The sequence below is a fragment of the Uloborus diversus genome, chromosome 6 (assembly GCF_026930045.1).
Source record: "Uloborus diversus isolate 005 chromosome 6, Udiv.v.3.1, whole genome shotgun sequence".
Taxonomy (NCBI): domain Eukaryota; kingdom Metazoa; phylum Arthropoda; class Arachnida; order Araneae; family Uloboridae; genus Uloborus; species Uloborus diversus.
The window spans coordinates 118,395,898-118,416,930 of record NC_072736.1 but is presented as its reverse complement, the minus strand read 5'-3'; the positions used below and the strand labels follow the sequence as shown (position 1 = coordinate 118,416,930).

At 34.2% G+C, this 21,033-nt stretch overlaps 2 protein-coding genes across 3 annotated transcripts in view; one reads left to right on the top strand and one right to left on the bottom strand.

Annotated features, from left to right (window-relative positions):
• Window positions 1-15,794, top strand: part of LOC129224506 (peroxiredoxin 1-like) — a 33,321-nt gene extending 17,527 nt beyond the window's left edge. For both annotated transcript variants that reach the window (XM_054858969.1, XM_054858968.1), the window contains exons 4-6: window positions 2,271-2,393; window positions 13,464-13,594; window positions 15,604-15,794. In XM_054858969.1, coding sequence (XP_054714944.1) covers window positions 2,271-2,393; window positions 13,464-13,594; window positions 15,604-15,689 — 340 coding nt within the window. In that variant the 3' untranslated portion in view covers window positions 15,690-15,794. The remainder of the gene's footprint in view (window positions 1-2,270; window positions 2,394-13,463; window positions 13,595-15,603) is intronic.
• LOC129224505 (receptor-type tyrosine-protein phosphatase kappa-like) overlaps window positions 1-21,033 on the bottom strand; it is a 166,465-nt gene that overhangs the window by 105,424 nt on the left and 40,008 nt on the right. The gene's annotated exons all lie outside the window — the stretch shown is intronic.

Sequence of the window (21,033 nt, the reverse complement as noted above, 5' to 3'; positions counted from 1 at the left end):
TTATAGTAACCCTATGTGAATTATCAAAATCTTCCTTTCTTCAGTGCTATTGCTCCATATTAGGGGTAAACCTAACCTGGAAGCGAGGTGATGCAGTGATTAGCATCTGCTTAGCCTTCACAATGCTACCATTAGGTTTGCCTCAACTACTCTGTAGTATTTTTATCGTTATCATCTATGCCGATAACAGATGATCGGGGCTAAGTAAGAAAATACAGGATTGCATCATGAGCAACTTAGATGCTGTGAAATGTAAATTAGTTAGGAAAAACGCAATACTTAAATGGTTATAATTAAATTAACTACACATGATTTCCAGAGAGGAACAAAGATAGGTTTTTAGTGCCAATCGCTTAAAGTTTAACGCGTGTCAATAGTTTCTTTTTTAGTATGGAGCATTTTTAAGAAAAAATGTGAAGTTTCGTGATGGTAACTTCTTAATATTTCTGAAATACCTACATTTACACTAAAAAGAATAAAATAAAAAAATTTTGAAAAAAAAATAGAACCGACTTCAAAATTGCTCTAAAAAGTGAAAAATAGTTTTATTCTTTAAACACCATCGATAATGCTTTTAAACATAATTTTTGAAGTTGGCGCAAAAAACGATAGATAAAATCATTCACAGCCATAACTCAAATACAACTATAAATTTGACCAGGCCCAGTTTCTTCACTATCACATACATTATTTATTGATGACAGCATATTTGAATAACGATATAAATGTTTCGTTCGTAACTTTGGATGCTTTTCTGAAAAAAAAAAATATGAACGAAGCATGGTTACACTGGATTTTACGTTTTGTTTTTGCGCCAACTTCAAAAATTATGTTTAAAAGCATTATCGATGGTGTTTAAAGAATAAAATTATTTTTCACTTTTTAGAGCAATTTTGAAGTCGGTTCTATTTTTTTTTCAAAATTTTTAAAATTTCAAATCAATTTCTTAAATAATGCTATCTTAAAATGTTTGTTGTGCTTAAACTGATACATTATCAAGTTCCCTTCAATTCTGTGCTTATTTTATTTAATCTATTAAATGCATACTAACTATTAAGTACAGTTCAGTATAACTATCATACTGAAAGTATTAGTTATATGATCCACGAGTATTGCTTCAGATGTAAACGTAGTTAAATTTACATTATTTTCTGATACACAAGTATAGTTCGGCTCCAGTAAAAACCTAATACTGCGTCTGTAACCCAAACTAACTTTGCATTAATAACAATCCTCCACCTCACTTATAGATTACTTATAGATCCAAGAGGAAATAGATTATCTCTAGGTCAGGACTTTCCACATTAGAATCGAGCAGTACATATGTAATAACTCAGCAATAACTCGCATGTATTACCAGGTTTTTAATTAAGACTATACATTACGGCCAAAAACTATTGCGTAATTTATATACGCATGCTTTGAAACGAAAACCTATCAACTCGCCCCTCCCCAAACAAAATATAATACATTCCTATACAAAAGTGGCTTAGTTTGATCCCCTCTACTTGCTTTTACATTTTGGCAAGCAGTTTTGAAACACACTGTGCAAATACAAATAAAGTATTTATGAGGTAAACACACTAGTAGTGTCCGAAAAGTCTTTGACACATTTCAAAAATTCGGTTAAAAAAAATAAACGAGATAGAAAGTAAAATTAACTTACATTTATTACCTTATATAGTAAAGTTTTTTTTTAATGAAAAAATGGCCGCAAATTTGCAATGCAAAATTGGGTGTGGGAATTTTTAAATCGAGAATTCCCAAACAGGTGGATCGGACGAGATGGTTCCATCCAATGGCCCAAGCTTTCTTTCTTTGGGGCACAAGGGGTACTTTGGGTCAAAGACACTGTATTCCACCAAAGTGCACAACATTTCAGATCTTAAACATCGCGTTACAGCTGCAACCTCACAAGTTACAGAATCAATGCTACAACGAACTTGGTCAGAAATTGATTATAGGATGGATATTCTTCGTGCGACGAAAGGGGCCCACATCGAGGTGTATTGATACGTTAAAAAAAAAAAACTTTACTATATGAGGTAATAAATGTAATTTAATTTCACTTTCTATCTCGTTTTTTCTTTTTTCTTTTCTTTTTTAACCGAATTTTTGCAATGTGTCAAAGACTTCTCGGACACCCTGTATAATTTTCACAGCCGTGGAGAAGGCTTAACTTAGGTGATTACAAAAAGGGAAAAAGCTAATTGAAAAGTGGAAGATTTTGAATATCTCAGTATTTACTTTTAATAACATTCAATTTTCAGGATAAATACGCCAAGAAAAGATGGAGGAATCGGAAAAATGAATATCCCAATGCTGGCTGACAAGAATGGTAGCATTTCCAAAGCCTACGGAGTTTATAAAGAAGATCAAGGAATTGCCTTTCGGTATGGTTTATTGAAAATTATTTCCATGAACTTCAATCCTTTTGTTTTAGAACTAGAAAGTCGCCCGTCAAGGTATGACGGGTAAAAATTGCTTCTACTCTTCTACATTTGAACGAAGCAACTGTTTGGTGATATTTTGATCTTTGAAATTTTAACCCTAACTCCAGTGGATCAACCCTAAACTCCAGTGAATAGAGTTAATTTTCAACCACTTTTTTGATTATTCATTCCCCTAAAATGACTGTCTTACCAGTAAAACAGTTAAGTTACCGAATCGAGTTCAGCCTAGTCACTGTAAAGCCTTTCCCTGCATGTTAACCATTACCAAAACATATTATCAAATTATCATGCAGTGGCGCGAGTTCCATTGTTGATGACGTCAGGAGCGTTACTCGATCATTGGCTGTTATACAAGGGCGCACATATAGGGGGCATATAAGGGATGGCTCAAGCCCCCCCCCCTTTGAAATTAGAACTTCTTTGCTTTTAGTACTTTTTTCCATGCAAAAATGTAAAAACATGTCTTCTCCAGCAATTAATGAATAAGTTGCTAAATATGTCAAATTTTAATAACTAATCTGTACTGAAATCGGTTTCTATGGGGAAAATATCCCGCTAAACCCATGGGGAAAATATCTGAGCCCCCGCTTAAAATTTTACATATGGGCACCCTTGCTATTATATATATACTAGCTGCGTGCCCGGCGTTGCACGGGCTACCTAAAAAATGTAAGAGCAGTCCAGTTGATGCCTTTGTAGTACACTGACACTAGTTTCTAACGCGTTAAGGAATAAATAAATGCGCGTAAAGCAAGGTTTGCAAAACACCAGTAAAACATATTTTTGCCAAAACACCTCATCAACGTTAATAATCGTTATCAATGATACAAGTTATGAGTACATTTTCAGTCAGCACAAAAGGGGAAAATATATGCATTATCAACTATAATCTTTACTCACGTTAAACTGAATTACATCTGATAGACTATATCGGAAATATTTATGCACAATAACAATCCGCTTTTTACATAAAATAGTCTACTACCCGGCGTTGCCCGGGTGTTTATTAATGCAACATACCACTCAGATAAATATTTGGATGGATTCTATCCACATGGTCGTACAAGAATAACATCAATCCGTTTTCCAGGTACAAACCCTCAAAGAACTCAAATAACTTGTAAATCACTCATTTACTTTACGACGTGCACGGTCCTCCTCGAAAATATAAGTTATGTCAAGTGACGCGAGTTCAATACTCAGACTTGAACCAAAAAAAAAAAAAAGGCCAGCGAAATTTTGCTGCATTTTACGGCAAAATAATCGAAAAGTAAACAACTTAAACACCCTGTGATTACAGGAAAAGCCTCAAAACAAAAACAAGAGTTTTACCTGTTCTTATTCGAGAAAAAAAAATGGCAACAGATCTTTCATCTCAATGATTTTCTTCACCGCTATACATTTTAATAAAAGCGTTGTTGCGGAAAGTTGAGATGAAGCACTGAATAATAATTTGAATGGAGGAAAGCCTTCGAAAAATAGGGATTTGATTTTGAAATCTAAGAGTCATAATTAATAGTTTTTAATTGATATCTCCGCTAATTATTATCAGAGGATTATGTTAAATAGCCAAACATGAAGACGGGAAGATTACGAATCCATCGATACCTGGTTCGATGGTCAGTTCACTGTCGTTCGGGAGAAGAAGCTTGGACATAGATAGATAGATAGATACTCAGATTTTATATGTATAAGATGAGGATAATTAAAGAAAATAATTCACTATAACATTTATAAAACCTATGAATTTTTATGAAGAAGATCAAAGTATTGCTTTTCGGTGTGGCTTATTGAAAATTATTTAAAAGCACTTCAATGATTTAATTTAAAAATTGCAAAATGGAGTTATGAATAAACTGTTGAAGGAAAAGGATGATTCGGTAATCTTTCTGAATAAAAATTTTTTTCAAATGCTTTTAATAATGGTTTCCTTTTTTTTTTTGAAATACCTACTAATTTTGAAAGACCGTTTTCATAACTGAATGAAAATAAGTTGCATTAAGATAAATTATTTCCCAATAGCATGTACATTTTTTATTAAAACATTAGATTGGACGTTTTACGATAGATTCCTTTATTTTCCTTGGATTTTTTTTTTCATTGAAAATATTTTCTTTGAATCTTTGAAGCTTTTTGCCTGTTTTTTTTTCATCTCATATTTATTAAAAATTTTTACACTGCATAAAATAATGCATGACTCATAACTAGAATATTATTTGACAGTCATATTTGAAGTAAATTTCAGCTTGCACTTTCAATTTTCACACTTTAATGCCAGGTATGTTGTGCACATAACCTTGCAAAATTTATATTGCAATTAAGTCCCTTGTAATTGCTTTTAGAGCGATAAATTTGTGTTATTAATTAAATTCCTAACAGTGCTTTTAGAAGTTTACTGCAGTAAAGCTCTTTCTATTACAGACAATGCGTGGATAAAGTGAAAGGATAAACTAAATTAATACAAACAGCAAGTAAACATCAGCGAAAATGCTTTTAAGGCAATTAGCTTTAATAATAAATAAACCTCAGCAATGTTTATCCATTCTAGAGCTGTCTTCCTATAATGCTCCCGCATCTGAGAAACTTGTGTTGGTATTTCACTTCATTTACCCTTTCCTTAATTGAATTAGGTCTGAATACCCAATGCTCTTTGCTGAGGAAAATAGCTATTGCGTGCATCTTTAAATCTACTAGTACTAGAAAATTGCTCCTCAAGGTATGACGGCTAAAAATTGCTTCTACATTTGAACGAAGCAATAGCTTGTTGGGTGATATTCTGATGGTTGAAATTTTAACCTTAGCTGCAGTAGATGAACCCTAAACTCAAGTAGATAGTGTTCATTGTTGACCACTATTTCGTTTCTACATTCTCCAAAAATAATGAGTCTTGCAAGTCGGATTCAGTTCAGCCTTGTCAAAATAAAGCATTTCTCTGCATGTCAAACATTACCAAAAAATATTATCAAATTATTATGCTACACTGTTAAAACTACAGGTTGCATTTGGCACCTTTCAGTGGTGAAACGCTTGTTCACCAGCGACACCCGATAGAGAGCCGAAATTGCACCCTTAGCAAGGGTGAAAAACTGGCTCCCTTCACCCAACGTGCACCGTAGGTGACAGATGGTACTCTAGGTGAGAAAAATGGCACCTTTATTGCTTCCTAGAGAGATTCCCCCCCCCCCGTGTTGTTTGCGTTTTTTAATACAATTGTGTTTTATTTATTTTGATTTATATATACGAAGGCATTTGATCACATTTCAACTTTCGAACATAGTTTAGAAGTGTTCATGACTTTAATTTGTCTGTTCGTGCACTAACTTTCTTATATTCACACTTGGATTGCTCAGTAATGAATATGTTGTTGACAACTTTTAATGCATGATCCGTACTGAAAATGAATAGGGAAGATAGTTATCAATCATTTATCGGAGCAACCAGAAATACTAGGTAACATTAGATTAGAATCATGGGAAAATAAAAGCGTTCATAAACGTTTAAAATTTTAATCGAGCGTAACATATCAATACTTAGTATAAGATTCGATATTTGAGTACCCTTTTGCGTACAAGATAAATACTGATTTAAAAGCCCTTTTTTCCAATGTCAAGTTTTCCGTCAGATTAAAAATAAAAACGAGTAAATAACTACATTCGCTTCATGCAATAACGCCTAAGAAAGATACGTTAACCAAAACACGATGTGAAACTCATGAGTCAAACGCTGAGTGAGAAAGATTTCTTTTCAGGCGGGTTTTTTCCCCCCCGCCTTTGCTGCTTTATTCGTTTCCACTACGTAGTTATTTCATTTGAGAAGAAATAGAAATTGGTATATTGGCTGCTCACGTCGATGCATTTTTATTCCGGAATTAGCAATTCAATTATCAGCTGATTTAAACGTTTTTATTTTTAATGTTGCTGTTGTTCAAGATAGTACTGATAGATAGTTTTAGGTAACAGTTTTTCAGGATATAAATAGCAAGATATTAAATATTTAATAAGGTAAACGGAACAATAAGCAGTTGTCAACATACTTTGAACACTTTAAATATGTTCGAAAGCTCTAAGTGCTACAATATGATCAAATGCCTTTACTTACGCGATATTTCGAAGATTAATCCACGAAAGTTTCAGTTTTGTACTTCATTCAATGTGAAAGCAAATTTCGTTGCAACTTAATTCGTTCGCCATTCAAACTGAAGTTGTCGTTGGACGGTTAGTCATAGCGCATGCGCAATGAGTCGCTCTCCTATTGAATCACTTTTGTTAACGTCGTTCACCCACTGAGGAACCAAAAGCACCTTGGCGACACTTCCTAGCCTCCGTTTCACCCCGCGGCACTGTTTTTTGACCCTAGGGTGAAATTCTTTACCCCTGTGGCACTCCTGGTTCTAACAGTGTATGGCGCGAGAGCATTACTCGATCAGTGAATTGGCTATTATACATATAAAGATTGTTTTATAATAAAAGCAGTGCAATAAAACGCACGCAGATAACAAACACAGTCGAACTCGCTTAGAACGATCGCGAAGGGACCGAGATATTTTCTCACTATAACCGAGTACTCCTAAAAACGAGTTCGTGAAAGAAATCTTACAAACTCATTCATACTTGCATTTTTTCTTTGCAAGAAATTGGGTAAATTGCTTTGAATAGTCTTAGTGTCTCTTTCTTATGTTATTGTTTCGAGGAATACTCCTGAGGTGAAAAAAGTCGTCATTTGCGCCCCTGACTTTAAAAAAGAGTTTGAGAAGATTTTCTGCACATCAAAAAACCTTTTGTATGTTGAGGGTTTTTCAACTTCAAATTCATTTCCTGGCATGCAGCTAACATATTCTCGCCTACATTTGACATTGTTTGACACCCAAGTATCCATGATTACTTCACTAAATCCGGGTTCTAATTAAATCAGGGTTCGTTGCAAGCGAATTTGACTGTTATTGATTAATTTAACTTAAAAATTAACATTTACGCTAACAGACATTAACATTGATTATTAGAGCACTTGAACAAAAAAAAAAAAAAAAAGAAAGAAAGAAAGAAAAAGAAAAAAGATCAGTTTAGGTTTTCACGCCGAAACTACGACAGCGACTTCAACTTTGTCGCCGCCTTTTAGCATATTTCTTTGGTTTACAGTTTACACCGAGTAAAATCTCAAATCCGCTCCTTAAAGTTTGAAATTATCAAAAATCTGGACAGTTTTCTAGAAGGTATTTGAAAAAGATCATATGTATGTATTCTATTTCCTCTGTGTTAGTTATATAACTATAACTACTTGTCAACCTCCCTATACTGAACCACTTGGTTTTTAATCGTTTTAGTCCTGTGCTACTCATAGATAGTACCAAAGATCCTTTTAAAATACCATCCCCTTTCATGGGAAAAAATGTGTCGGCGCCCAAAAAAAAAAAAAAAAAAAACTACATTGTTTATTAAATAATGTTATCAAAGGGATCAAACAGCAGGAATTTATTATCGGACAATATCTAATGTCTGTTATAAAATAAAGGGAAAAGTTACTTCAGAAAAAGGGAAATCGATGAAATAGTGCAAAATAACGGATATGTTCGGTGTAACTGCTGTATGTATAAGATGAGTAATAATATGTATATACCTTAAAAATTTAGCAACGTATTTTACATTGGGAAAAATATATTTTTAACCTCCTAAAATTAAAATTCTTTCTAAAATATGTTTTATAGCATTTCAAACGTGCTCATAGCGTAAACTTCGGAAAACTCTCGGGGCTAACTTTTCCGTCCCATCATTTAGGAAGGGCATTAGAACTTAACTAGAGACCAAAACCTTTTAATCTGTATTCTTTAATCTGAAAGTGATATCTTGAATCCTTATATATTATTTCTGCAGTCTGTTGTTGGTTTCTACGCGAGATCTTCCTCAATTCTTGATCAATTTCTTTGATTTACACCTTATTTTAAAGCTTATCGTGCAGGCTACTGACGAAAAATAGACCCACGGTCTAAAAATCGTTTTTTTTCTATCAAAAAACCTGTTTTAAAAAACCAGAATGAGGTTTTCGGTTAAATTTATAACTTTAACTTGCACGACGACCGACAGAGCTGAATAGCTTGATCGGCAGAGCGTTTGACTGGTAACCCAGGATAATGCGTGTTCGAGCCCACGTCCGGACAATCTGCATCAATAAATTAGAGAAATATCGCGCATTGCATGAACACTTAATAAAGTGAACAACCAATATGAGAGAGTAGAATAAATGAGAAGGAAACTCTCTTTGCTGTTATGAAAGCTTGATGTAATGTGTTGCTAAATAACTTCTGCATAATAAACCTTTTTATTTTTGTTTGTTTTTAAAGCTTTGGCTTCAAGAAGAAAATTAAAGCATAATGTAAGCGAAAATATAAGTATCAGGTTTAAGATTTCAGACTACAAGGGAATTAAAAAAAAAATAATAATAATAATAAATCGTATATTGAAATATAGATTCTTCTAATGAGTTTTTGACTCTCTGTTCAAATAAAAAAATACTACCTCAATTTGAAGGGTAAAATATATATTTTTTCTTCTTTTTTCAAAAAAAAAAAAAAAAAGCTTATCACATTTTTATTACATTTGAAAAGCTACGCTTAAAAGATAACTTAGTTCAAATTATTTTGTATTTTAACCGTGCTGTTAAATGATGAACACGTGCTGCCATCCAAGCTATAACGATGCAAGTAGCCTGCGATAACAAATTGTAAAAATTTTCAAAAATAAAAACACTTCTCTTCGATATCTTATCTTATATATTATTTCTGTGGATTATTTTTCTGTCAGTATGCGAGATCTTTCTCATCTCTTGAAGAAATTCCCCCCTTTATTTTAAAACTTATCAGGTCGGCTAATGACGAAAAATAGACAAAAAAAAGTTTTCGGAAACGTCCCTTGCTGTTGCAAAACCTTGACGCAGCCTGAAATTCCTATGCAGATTTTTTTTTTTTAAATCAAAGTTCTAATACAATTTTCCATTTTTTACGTCGCTTTTGGGCAAGAAAAAAAAACGTGTATGTGTGTGTGTTTTTTTTTTCTTTTTTTTTTCTTTTCTTTTTTTTCTTTTTTTTTTTTTTTTAATAAAGCTTAAAAGCACTCGGGCTGTGCTGTCCGACATAATAGCAAATTTAGATTAATATTACACATTACATGTACTCATAACATACAGCAGATAACACACGTAACAAAATAAATGCAATGGGAATGCTACTTGGTGTTTCGACTTCTTTATGCAGGCTACAGTTATCATTTTGATAAGTTGACTGTTAATCGAAGTGTGTTCTTCCTTTTTTTTAAAGCTTTTACTCCATCCACACCACTAAGCATAATGTAAGCATAAAAAAGTATTAGATTTACCTCAAGGGAATCCTTTTTGTGCGGAAAAACATTTTCATTTTATGCTGAAATGTAAATTTTTCTAATAGCAGTGTTCCACCTTTTGTACAAATGAAAAAATACTACGCCAAATTGAAACTACGAGTTTCACCCATTAAACCTTTAATTTTTTATTTGCTCGAATACGATATAAAACATTAAAATTAGTATCAACTTCATGAGTAAGAAATCATTTTCTACTCCTCTGCTTTCTGCTGGAAAAAAAAAAATATATATATATACTAGCATTCCCGTACCCGGCATTGCTCGGGTAATGGAATTAGCTGGGGTTAACAGTGCTTGGTGCACCTAGTTTCGAAAATCCCCTGTAATAATAATTACTTATCTTAATATATAAAAATCTTCTGTGCGGACGTTTGTCACCATAAGGCTTTTAAACGGCTGGACCAATTTTGATCAAATTTTTTATGTGCAAGCATGGTTTCGAAGCGCGATGGATCAAATCGGAAATATTTTTGTTAATTAACTAATTAAAACATTGGATGGTTATACCTCCCAAATGATTAATATTTATTTTAATCTATTGTTGAGCGAGAACTGAAATAAATATTTAACCTGTTGCCAAAGGACAATAAGAAAGCCAGTTCTGCTTTTTGTAATGAAATTTCCTACTGTGATATGTCAATTGGGAATAGATAAAACTTAGAGAGAGAATGAAACCTTCCATTTCTTAAAAGCAACGATTTTAGGTCCCGTGATATATTTTAAAGTAGAGTACTGGAAGGTTCACGCAAAACGTGTGTTCTATCGTCGTAGTTGAACCATGTGACCGGATCGGTGCTTTAGATTTTCCTAACCAAATGATCAGAAAGTATCGTCCGTACTTAGCAACATTTGTTTCTCGGCTGAAATCCATCTGAGTTTTGGCACCAATGTCAAGAATACGTTAAGGATTGTCTAACTAATCAGTACATTATTAAAGGAAAAGATGATGGAATTTAAAGACGAAACAAATTTTATTTTCGTCCAGATAAATTACAACAGGGTAGTTCTGTACACGAAAGATCAGTGCAGTGCGAGATCTTTATCTTTGGTGGAAAGACCAAATTAGGCAATATATGAAGTTTAAAAAGTCTTCGTTCAAAAGATCGGAGCGCTAATCGGTCGAAGTTGGCTTCGCTCACTGATCGGCTAGATTACAGTAACGTGGTGGCTTGGCGACTTTGGCTGTAAACAATAGAGTTGTGTGATCATTTGTTTACATTTTAAAGCTACTGTTAATGTAATTTATTGTATATTTTGTTTATTTGGCGAATTATTTCCAATTGCAAAAAGTTGCTTTTCGTTTTTAAAGAGTTTTTAGTCATTTTAGTTGAAGAAAGCGTTTATTTTACATCGTTATGGGATGGGGGATGAGTGATTTTCGCTTATTCAGAGAACTGTTTTTACCTTTATCGTTTTTTTAAACGATATCTTTTTCTTTGTTTTATTCTTTTTCATATGGGGGATGTTGCAACGGGATTTCCCGTTTGTTCTAGATGGGTAGTTAGTTTTTTACACTTAATATCTGAGGACGCTTTTTATCCTTTGAGTATGGCTGAAAGAACACACCATCAAGTACGGGAGAGAAAATAGTTAATAAAACAAATGCTCAGTGGGCATTAGATAAATCAAGTTGTAATAAATATACGCATTCTGACACCAAGCAGCTTAAAACCTTTTCTTTTTACTCATTTTTTTTCAACAAAACGGTTCAAACACTTGATAGTTTATTGAAATTTTTTTACTTTTCAATTTACAAAGTTTGAACAGAACAACGTCTGTCGGGTCCTCTAGTTACCTATAATTTTTCCTAATTTTGGGAGGATCCCGGGGTCCCTGGACTCCTTATATTTATGCCCTTGTCCTTAACCGATCTTTAACTGTTATTAACGATCCTTTTAAAGTATTGATTATCTTTGCAAACACAGACCATCCACATTTTATTGTTATACCTATGTTTAAGCAAAAACTTCTTTGTATACAACATTTTTAGTTTTTTTTCCTGGTGCTAAAATTATTAAGCTGCTTGATGAACTGGCTTTGGAGCAAGCTACATAACATTGGTCGTGTGAAAAAAAGTCTTCTCTTAAATCGATCCCTGCTACTTTTAATGTCTGTCCTTGTGACTTATTAATGGTTATTGCAAAGCAAACTTTAACAGGAAACTGCACTCTTTAAATTCAAAAGGATAGTCCGCCTGTGATGATGTTCTTAAAAACTTCGCTTCTAGTTTTGAAAAAATAAAAGCAAAAGACAGAAACATTATGATTTGACTTGAGAAAAGCCTCGAAGAATCACGTGAGAAACAAAAACAATATCAAATTTATAATTCGCTATCGACCAAAAGTTGAGATGAAGTACTGAATAATGATTTGAATGGAGGAAAGCCTTCGAAAATAAGGGATTTGAATTTCAATGACAGGTTTTTAATTTCGCAGAAATTAAGGGGTGTTAATTAATTTTTCCCGAACTAATTGAGATTTCGAAAAATACTTTCTTAGTGGTTACTTTTGTAATTATGCGGACATGCCTGCCAAATTTCAAGTCTGAAGCTTCAGCGGTTTCGGCTGTGCGTTGATATATATATCTATATGTATATATATATGTTATCTCAGGACATTGATTTTTATATATTAAGATTGTCTACGTTCGAAAAATTACACTTAAAAAACGGACTCAGTTCAACTGGTTTTGGTTTTGAATTTTAAGTGTTCGATTGAAAGAGAAACATGTCTGGGCATTTAAGCCGTAACGGTTAAAGCAGCCTGCTATGGTGAATAGTTCAATATTCAAAAATAAAAACACTTATTTTCAATATAATTTATTACTTCTCTAGAATGTTTGTTTCAATCGCTACGTGAGATCTTCGTCATTCTTTAATCAAATTCTATGCTTTACGATTAATTTTAAATCGTATCATGCTGGCTAATGACAAAACATAGACGCATGATCTTATTATTTTTTTTTCGGCAAAAAGCTTTTTTTACTGTTTTTCACTACGCATTCCTTCAATGAATAGCATTCGAAAAGGAAGGCGCAATAGCTAGGTTTGTCGGGGTGTCGGGCTATTAATCAGAATGGCGCCAATTCGAATCCGTGCCAATAAATATCTCTTTAAAGTTTTTTTTTTTTTTTTTTTCCCGTCAGATGCTTACATGGGCAGGACTGTATTTGCCACAACCTGTTTTTTCACATGCACAATTTTTGCTTTTTCACGAGTCACTACTCAGCCCCACTTTTAATGATATTTCTACTTGCTTTGAAAATAGGTACTACTAAAAGGTGAGCGATGATCAAACCATCACAACGTTGTATTTAACGAGGTTTTGTTACTGATGTCTTCAATTTACATGCCTTCTCTTGTGCGCTTACTATTTTCTGTTTACTTTTTTTCGGTTCATCTTCAAAATGTTCTTCCTTTGAAATTTTTAAAGAGCGAAATGCCTTGTGAAACGATTCGAAGCACAGTGCGGAGGTAGCACGGGTCGACTAGTTGTACTTATTTTTGCATGCATTTATGAAGAAGAAATAACTTAAAACTGATGTGAAAAAACAAACGCCATAAAATTTTCCATTCTAAAGCTATACCGGAAATTGAATAACTCATTTTTTTTTTACTCTACAGGGGGCTCTTCATTATCGATGATCAAAGTCGCCTTCGTCAAATCACCATCAATGATTTACCTGTTGGTCGCTCCGTAGACGAAACTTTACGGTTAGTTCAAGCTCTGCAATACACGGACGTACACGGAGAAGGTAATTATGTGTCTCAATCAGATTTTGAGAATGAAAACATTCTTCAGAATGTAGCTCACGTGGGGGAGGGAAGGAGTAGATTACAGTCCCTGTAATCTACTCCCGTGTATTATTGTTTTACATGGACGTTCGTCCGTGTAAAACAATAATCTTCCGCTTTTGGTTCTCTTCTAAAAAAGAGAGAATGTAATCGCACTTAACAAAAATCACGTTGGTTGGCCTTCTAAATGGAATTTACCGAGATTTTGCGCGACGCTGTATCGGCAAGATCTATTATTACAGCATTACGACGCTGCTAGGTTAGGTCTGCCTCAACTATTGGTTCTTCAATCCAGAAGAGAGGAAAAGGTTCCCACCATGGAACCACACGAATAGTGCTTTTTTTTTTTTTTTTAGTAAGAGTCCAGTGAAACATGTTCTTTGAAGCACAAATCATTTGCTTTCGTTCTCCCGTTATCAAAATATAAGATATTGAAGTTTGGAGGCATTTTAAGAAAGGTCACCAAATTTGGCGAGAATTGGAAGTTTTTGGAAGCAGCAATCAGAATTTCGGTGTCTTTTACTGAAAAGAAGTTACAGCGACTGTTTAAGTGTCCATTTCTTGCTAAATTTCGCGATTTTTTAAAAAGTTTCACCGGAAGTTAAGATTTTATGTTTCGATAATGAGGAAACGAGGGCAAATGAACTGTGTGGCAAAGAACGTGTTTCACTGTGTTCTTTCAATTGCTATTTATTTATTTTTTTTATTATTGCACTAACTGAGGGGTTCCTAAAGTGGGTGCTACAAGGAGAGGCAAAGGTTGCCGCGAAGTGTCAAAGGTATCAATATATTTTACCTTATAGGATCCATATTGGATATGGTCGACTTTCACGGAAGTTTTTCGGTTTGTCACTGATGTCTTTGGTGTGTGAATGTTGATATTCACCGGCTATTGTCGACATCAACCAGGTTTCAGACTTTTTAAAGTAACATATATACATAATAAAGATAGATGAACTTGGGTGCCATGAGAAAATTCTTATTCTTCAAAAGGTGCCGCGAATTCGAAAAGTTTAGGAACTCCTGCACAAATGTATGGCTTTTTGGGCAGTAGCGGGTTAGTACTCCCAGCGAAAGAACACACCTCATTTAATAATCGGTTCGATTTAACCTATTTAGCAATTGTAACTTTTTTTATATACTTATTAAAATGAAAGCAAATGGAGAAGGGAAGAAAAAGTATCTATGTAAGAAAACAATTCTGTAAAACTAAAGAGAAAAAAATGTGAACCAGAAAGCAATAAAAACAGACGAGGAGCAATAAGTAAAAGAGTGAAATAAAAGAAGACTATGAAACAGGCACATATATAATATGAAGATGATAAGCTTCAATGAAAAGTTGGTTAAAAACAATTGTTAAGCTGCTTTCTGTAATCCCATGTGTTTATTGAGTGTAAAATTTTGCGTTTGTTCACTTATTAGGCATGTTCATTGTTGATTTTAACCAGGGCTGCGGGATCGGAGGGAAGATGACTGACTCTGGGAATTTTAGATCCTCCGATTCCGACTTCTTTACCCAAAATCAGATCGACCCCGACTCCGAAGCTCTGATTTAAACTGCCAAAAAAAAAAAAAAAAAGCAAAAAAAAAATCCTGCTTTTTTTTTTTTTTTTAAATTTAACCAGCATCACATCTCACGTATATGAATAAAAATATTTTAACAGTCATGTTCCAAATGATACATATTTTAATGAATTCCTGAAAACGAAAGTATGTTTAAATGTTAATTTACTGGTCAGACTACTTTATATTAGGCCAATCAGTGATGGGACGCCAAGAGAAGTAAAAGAATATAAAGGACAAAAGAAATAAAATCTTACCAATACGAAGAGTGGCTACAAAGTTGCATAGGTTTATATACATGCTATGCATTCTTTACTGAAAATTTTATGCATATACTCCGCTGGAAATGTTATATATACTCTTATTGAGGCGATCACAGTAGTAATTTTTTTCTTTTAAATTTTAGTTTGTCCAGCTAATTGGAAACCAGGAGATGAAACAATGAAGCCGGACCCTTCCGGTAGCAAAGAGTATTTCCAACGTCACGACTAGATCATCGTTTCTCCCAGCCATCTCCAATCAACAAAATAATCGTTTCATTTGATAGTGGCAATGTAAATTACTTAAAAGTTTAATAAATACTTCTATTTGGGCCCATTTTCAAGGATTTTTTTTTTTTTTCAGTTGTCTTAGGTAAGTTTCAAAAAGCGTGACGTCACATGTTTTTTCAACATATTTAATCTCATCCCCCCCGTTGTCTTATACTTTCTCTTCTTGTCGCAAGTCATGCTACATTTATTACGTGAACATACTGTTATAAAAAGTAAACAGGATCACACGACGAAGGGAAACTTTCGTATTACATAGAAATATTTTTAATTATTCATCAATCATTTTTGAACAGCATAGATTGTGCTAATATTGCCTTACAGCGCAATCTGACTGACAATCACAGAGGCACAATCGGCAAGGCGCTAAGCTTCGAATCCATCGGACCCCCGGTTCTAGTCCCAGACAAAACGTTTCAGACACATTTGCAACAAAATTGTACATTTTAATGAAGAAAATAGATTATAAACAGCGAGACCACTAAACAATACTCGAAATGCGTTGATTAGACGCAGGAGTTTCAGCGGATGCTCTGTTGATAACCAACACTTGTATTCAACGCAGTGCACGCAACCACGAACAACGATAAAAGAAAGAAATGTGCGATTTTCGTCACACAAAAGTTTGCCGATCAGAATTTCAAAGCCTTAAAAAGTTTCATTTTAAACATATTTTCATTTCAAGCAAAATAATTGATTTCACGCTTGTGGCCTCCCTCTCTTCTGTCACAAACTCACAATTTTACGCCCCTCCCTCCCAGGGGCGTGAGTAAGGGGGGCGGAGAAGGGACACCTGTTGGCCCAGGCCCGACCCTGAAGGGGTCCCGAGATTTTTAAAATGAGGGGTAAAATATATGTAGGGACGTAGGGGTAAACAATATGGAGGGGGCCCGTAGAAGTCATTTGTGACGAGCCCCAAAATTTCTGTGCACGCTCCTGTTCCCTGCCAGTTAAAGATTGACATCATTTGCGGAACTCGCCCCCTCTCTGTAAACTTTAACCAAGATGTATCTCAATCAAAGAGGTTCTATGAGTGATTCCATATGCCAGAATTTCCCAAACTGTGGTCCGGGACTCCCGGGGGTCCACGAGTCCATGCCAGGGGGTCCGCGGTACTATCCAGCTAAAACGTTAAATATAGTTGAGATTGAAGGACGAGTAACGATACTTTAATCCAAGAAGAAAGCACATTCCTAATCACAGCATTATGACGCTGCCAGGATAGGATTTCCTGAACCATAGTTAATAATTAAAATCCTAATACACCAGAAAAAAATACAACTCGTATGAAAAACTAACACATTTAAACTAGGCCAACAGTTCACTAACTTCAAAAGTGTATTTTTATTAGAAAATTTGTTGTAGAAATTGGGTGATAACATTTTTATTCCGTGTGGAATTTGAAATAGAATTTTACTTCCATAACTCAAAATAATAATGTAAGAAATGAAAACCAGACAAGAGCTTTAAAAAAATATACAGAACAATGAAGAAATAAATTTAAAGCAAAAAAAGCTTTAAAATATATTAGAAAAAAATATATTGAACTGTGTCAAATCATAAGATAAATAAATACCTTTGTGCTGAACAGTAGAGTAAGAAATAAACAACGTCAGAAAAGCACAAATTAGCAGATATCTTTTCATCTATAAGCTCATTACTTTTTGCATTGAAAAAGGCATTCCCTGTAATGCCGAAACACATGTCTGCAGTTATCTGCGAATTTGTGCTTTTCTGACGTTGTTTATTTCTTACTCTACTGTGTCAAATCATATATATATATTTTTTCTTTTGCTCTCACTCTGGGGCGGGGGGGGGGGGGGTGGATGTCCGTGAAGTTCGTAATTTTTCCGGAGTGGTTCCGCAGAAGTCTGAAGTTTGGGAACCTTTGCCATATGCCATCCCTCTTGACCTACCAAGAGATTTCATGTTTCACCGAAGACTGTAGGTATGCGATGAATCTCTATAGAAACCGCCATAAAGGATGCGTAAATGAGGTTTCCATGAATCATACACACAGATTATTTTTTGGGACATATACTGCTTTCTAATTGAAAGTCTCCTCACTTAGTTGCCATGTTAAAATTATTCCTACTGATCACGGGACGAGGAGGCGTCCCGGCCGCCAAGGAAACCAAACGTCAGCAGCCAGCAAAAGCAAATACACCGCCAGAGACGAAAGAAAATAAAAGCGACCAAGAATAGTTTACACGACAAAACAAGTTGGGGCTTTCTGGGTTTTTCACTCCTCTGTATCTCAGCCTCATGAAAACCCCCGGAGTTGATTTTTGGTACACTCAATCTCTGGTGGCCCCTGACGACATAAACCAAAATACATTCCTCTGGACCATCAGGGAGAGGAGGAATTTAAGTTATAAAATCGCTGTTCAAAAAAGTTTTCGCTTTCTTTGACAGGGCTACAGCCTAGACGAAAAAAGGAATCAAGCTGAAATTTCGCACACACGTTCCTTGTGCCCTACTGATGTGTCTTTTGTGTCATTTGAACCCCCTCTCCCTTCCCCCTCGTTTTTACCCCCAAATCATACCTTCCCGGGGTTCGGCAGCAGCCCCCCGGGGGGCTATGGTAATGATTTTTTGTATCCAAATTCTTGAGGGGCCATTGAGGACATGTACAAAAATTCAAACCCCAGAGACATCATGGGCCGTAGTAATTAAAGTTTGAAAATCACTAATTTCCCCTAAATTCATATGTACTTACTCTCAGCTTATAGGGTTTGTTAATCTCTGACTGCAATTGCAAGGCTAGAGCAGATCTAAGATCTAACGATTATTCAAAAATTGTTTTTGGAAATTAAATTTAATCAAGACTAATGAAACAGATACAACAGTTGCAACTAGACGCGTTAAGTCGCGGATACCACAAATTTGCCACAGCGACTGCGAATGCGCGCAGACTTAGCTCATTGGGCTTTCTGTTTTAAGATTCTATGTAGTTTGTTTATATTTAAGCAGAGAAGCCATTAATGAATAAGATTAGAATACACCTCCTACACCTCCCTACAATAAGATAGATCCTCCGCCCCCCCCCCCCTTTCCAGTTCCGCCGATACGAATTTTTTTTTTTTTTTTTCCTGTTTTTCAGTTTTGATATATTTAAGGGGGAAGAAATTTTAAATGTCGACGAAACCGGGGTTAAACCATGAAAATATTTTGCGTGACATATTTTATGTAACTGTACGCATATGTATATGATACATCTAACTTTTATAATTGAAAGCGAAAAATAGCACTTATTTATTGGTTTGCTTATTTTCTAAATTAATGCATTTTTCACAAACATAGTTCATTATGAATTGAAAATATATGAAATACGAGTGTGGATATCCGGGTTTTGCAGTAATTTGTTAACAGACAAAATTTTTGCTATTAATTAAAGCAAGACTTTTGAAATGAGCTAAGTCCACGCGCATACGCAGTCGCTGAGGCAAATTTGTGATATCCGCGATTTGACGTAGAGTACAGTTGCATACATCTTATGACTCATTCAAATTTAAAATATTTAAAAACTTGTTTTTTTTTTTTTTTTTTTTGCTTGGTCATAACATACGTTATTTTGTCTTTTTAGTAAACTTTTAAACAAAACTAGGTATTCAAGAAGACAAAGAGTTCCATCAGAAGAAATATAAATCCCCTAACAATTAAAATTATCCCATAAAACGTAAAATAATCCGCAGTTTAAGAAAAGAAGTCATTAAATAAAAGCTAGATTAATATAAACCGCAAGTTGTAAAACATTAAAAAAAAAAAAAAAAAACTCATGAAAATGTTGAATAATCCATCAAATAAAGAAACTGTAATAGAATTTTCTTGCGAACTTGTAAAATACTTGAAAGCAATATAATTTAAATTTAAAATATAGTATCTTATTATCCAAGCAGTTTTCTTTGCAACAGAGAGGTTACAAGGATTGCAACAAAATTTAAACGGCCCAATTCTCACCAAACGAACATAGAATCTTACTGGTCAGAAAATAACATGATGTAAAATTAAGCTTGCCATTATTGTTCCTTACAAACACAAAACAACGTTGTTTCAATTGAATATTTATGACTTGAAATTCTCAATTCTAAAAATACAAAGTAATAATATCAATGCAAAAAGATGTGATAAAAATCTCAGCAAAAACAACCCTGTTGTAAAAATTTCCCCGCCAAGAAAACCTTTAACTCTTCCCCACAAAAAAGAATGCTTTCATCCTAAACTTAAAAACCCTCAGCCTTGAAAAGTCATGATATCTAGTTTGCCCGCCAAGTATCTGCCAAACTATCATCCTCCCTGTTCTCCTCTTTCATCACACCTACTTCCGTTAGATCCTCCTCCTACCTTCAATTCCTCAGAAATATGGAGGGATCCTTTAAATTATTTATCTTGTTTGGCGGGAAGCTTTTCTAGTTGAGGTGGTTGCTATCGAATCAATTCAGCAAAAAAGAAAAAAGAAAAAATTGGAAGCAAAATTATGTGATTGTTGTAAAATTATAAATACGAAATCTCTAGTCGAGATATTAGTTGCTGTTGCCCCAAAGTGACACAAGAAAAAAAAAGGTAAATGAACAATGAAAGCATGTGCTGTAAAGCAACATATTTCTCAAAATCAAATTATTAAAATGAATTGAAGTTAGAAAATTGTTGAGCTGTGAACAACTAAATATCATTAAAAAAAAATAAATAAATAAAATCATCTCATCCCCCAAATCAAAGAAAGGAATCTCTTTACATCTCTCTACCAAATTTCATATTAACTATCCCTTTTTCACATTTTAAGAAATACAGGTTTCTTTTTTGCCAAAATAAGCCGCCTTCCTTGAAATTTGTTTTAAAGAAAATAATGCCCCCCTTTCTTTGACATCAAAGAAGACTGATGTATTGATGAGAATAACTAATTAACAGTAATCATTTTTTAAAAATAGCATAATTCCACCGTCGGTTTTATGGATACATTTTTAGAAACTAATATTCTTAAGATTAGTTACTGGGCAAAGAAACGCAGTTTAAACTTGACTGTTAAGAGCTTCTATGTAAATATTTTTCCTTTTAGGGAACATTTTTAATATTAAAATTAAACCTCGCTATTCGTTTACTGATGACAAAAATCTAGTCAGGGTTGCATTCCTTAATGATATCGTTTGCTTGTGATCCTGAATTTTCGAGAGAATGAATTTGAACTTCTAATGATTTGAGCATGATCATCGATGTTTATTTTGCAAAAACAGAAGCACATTTTGTACGAGACTATTTTTTTCTTTAAATTGGAATCTGGAGAAATTAAA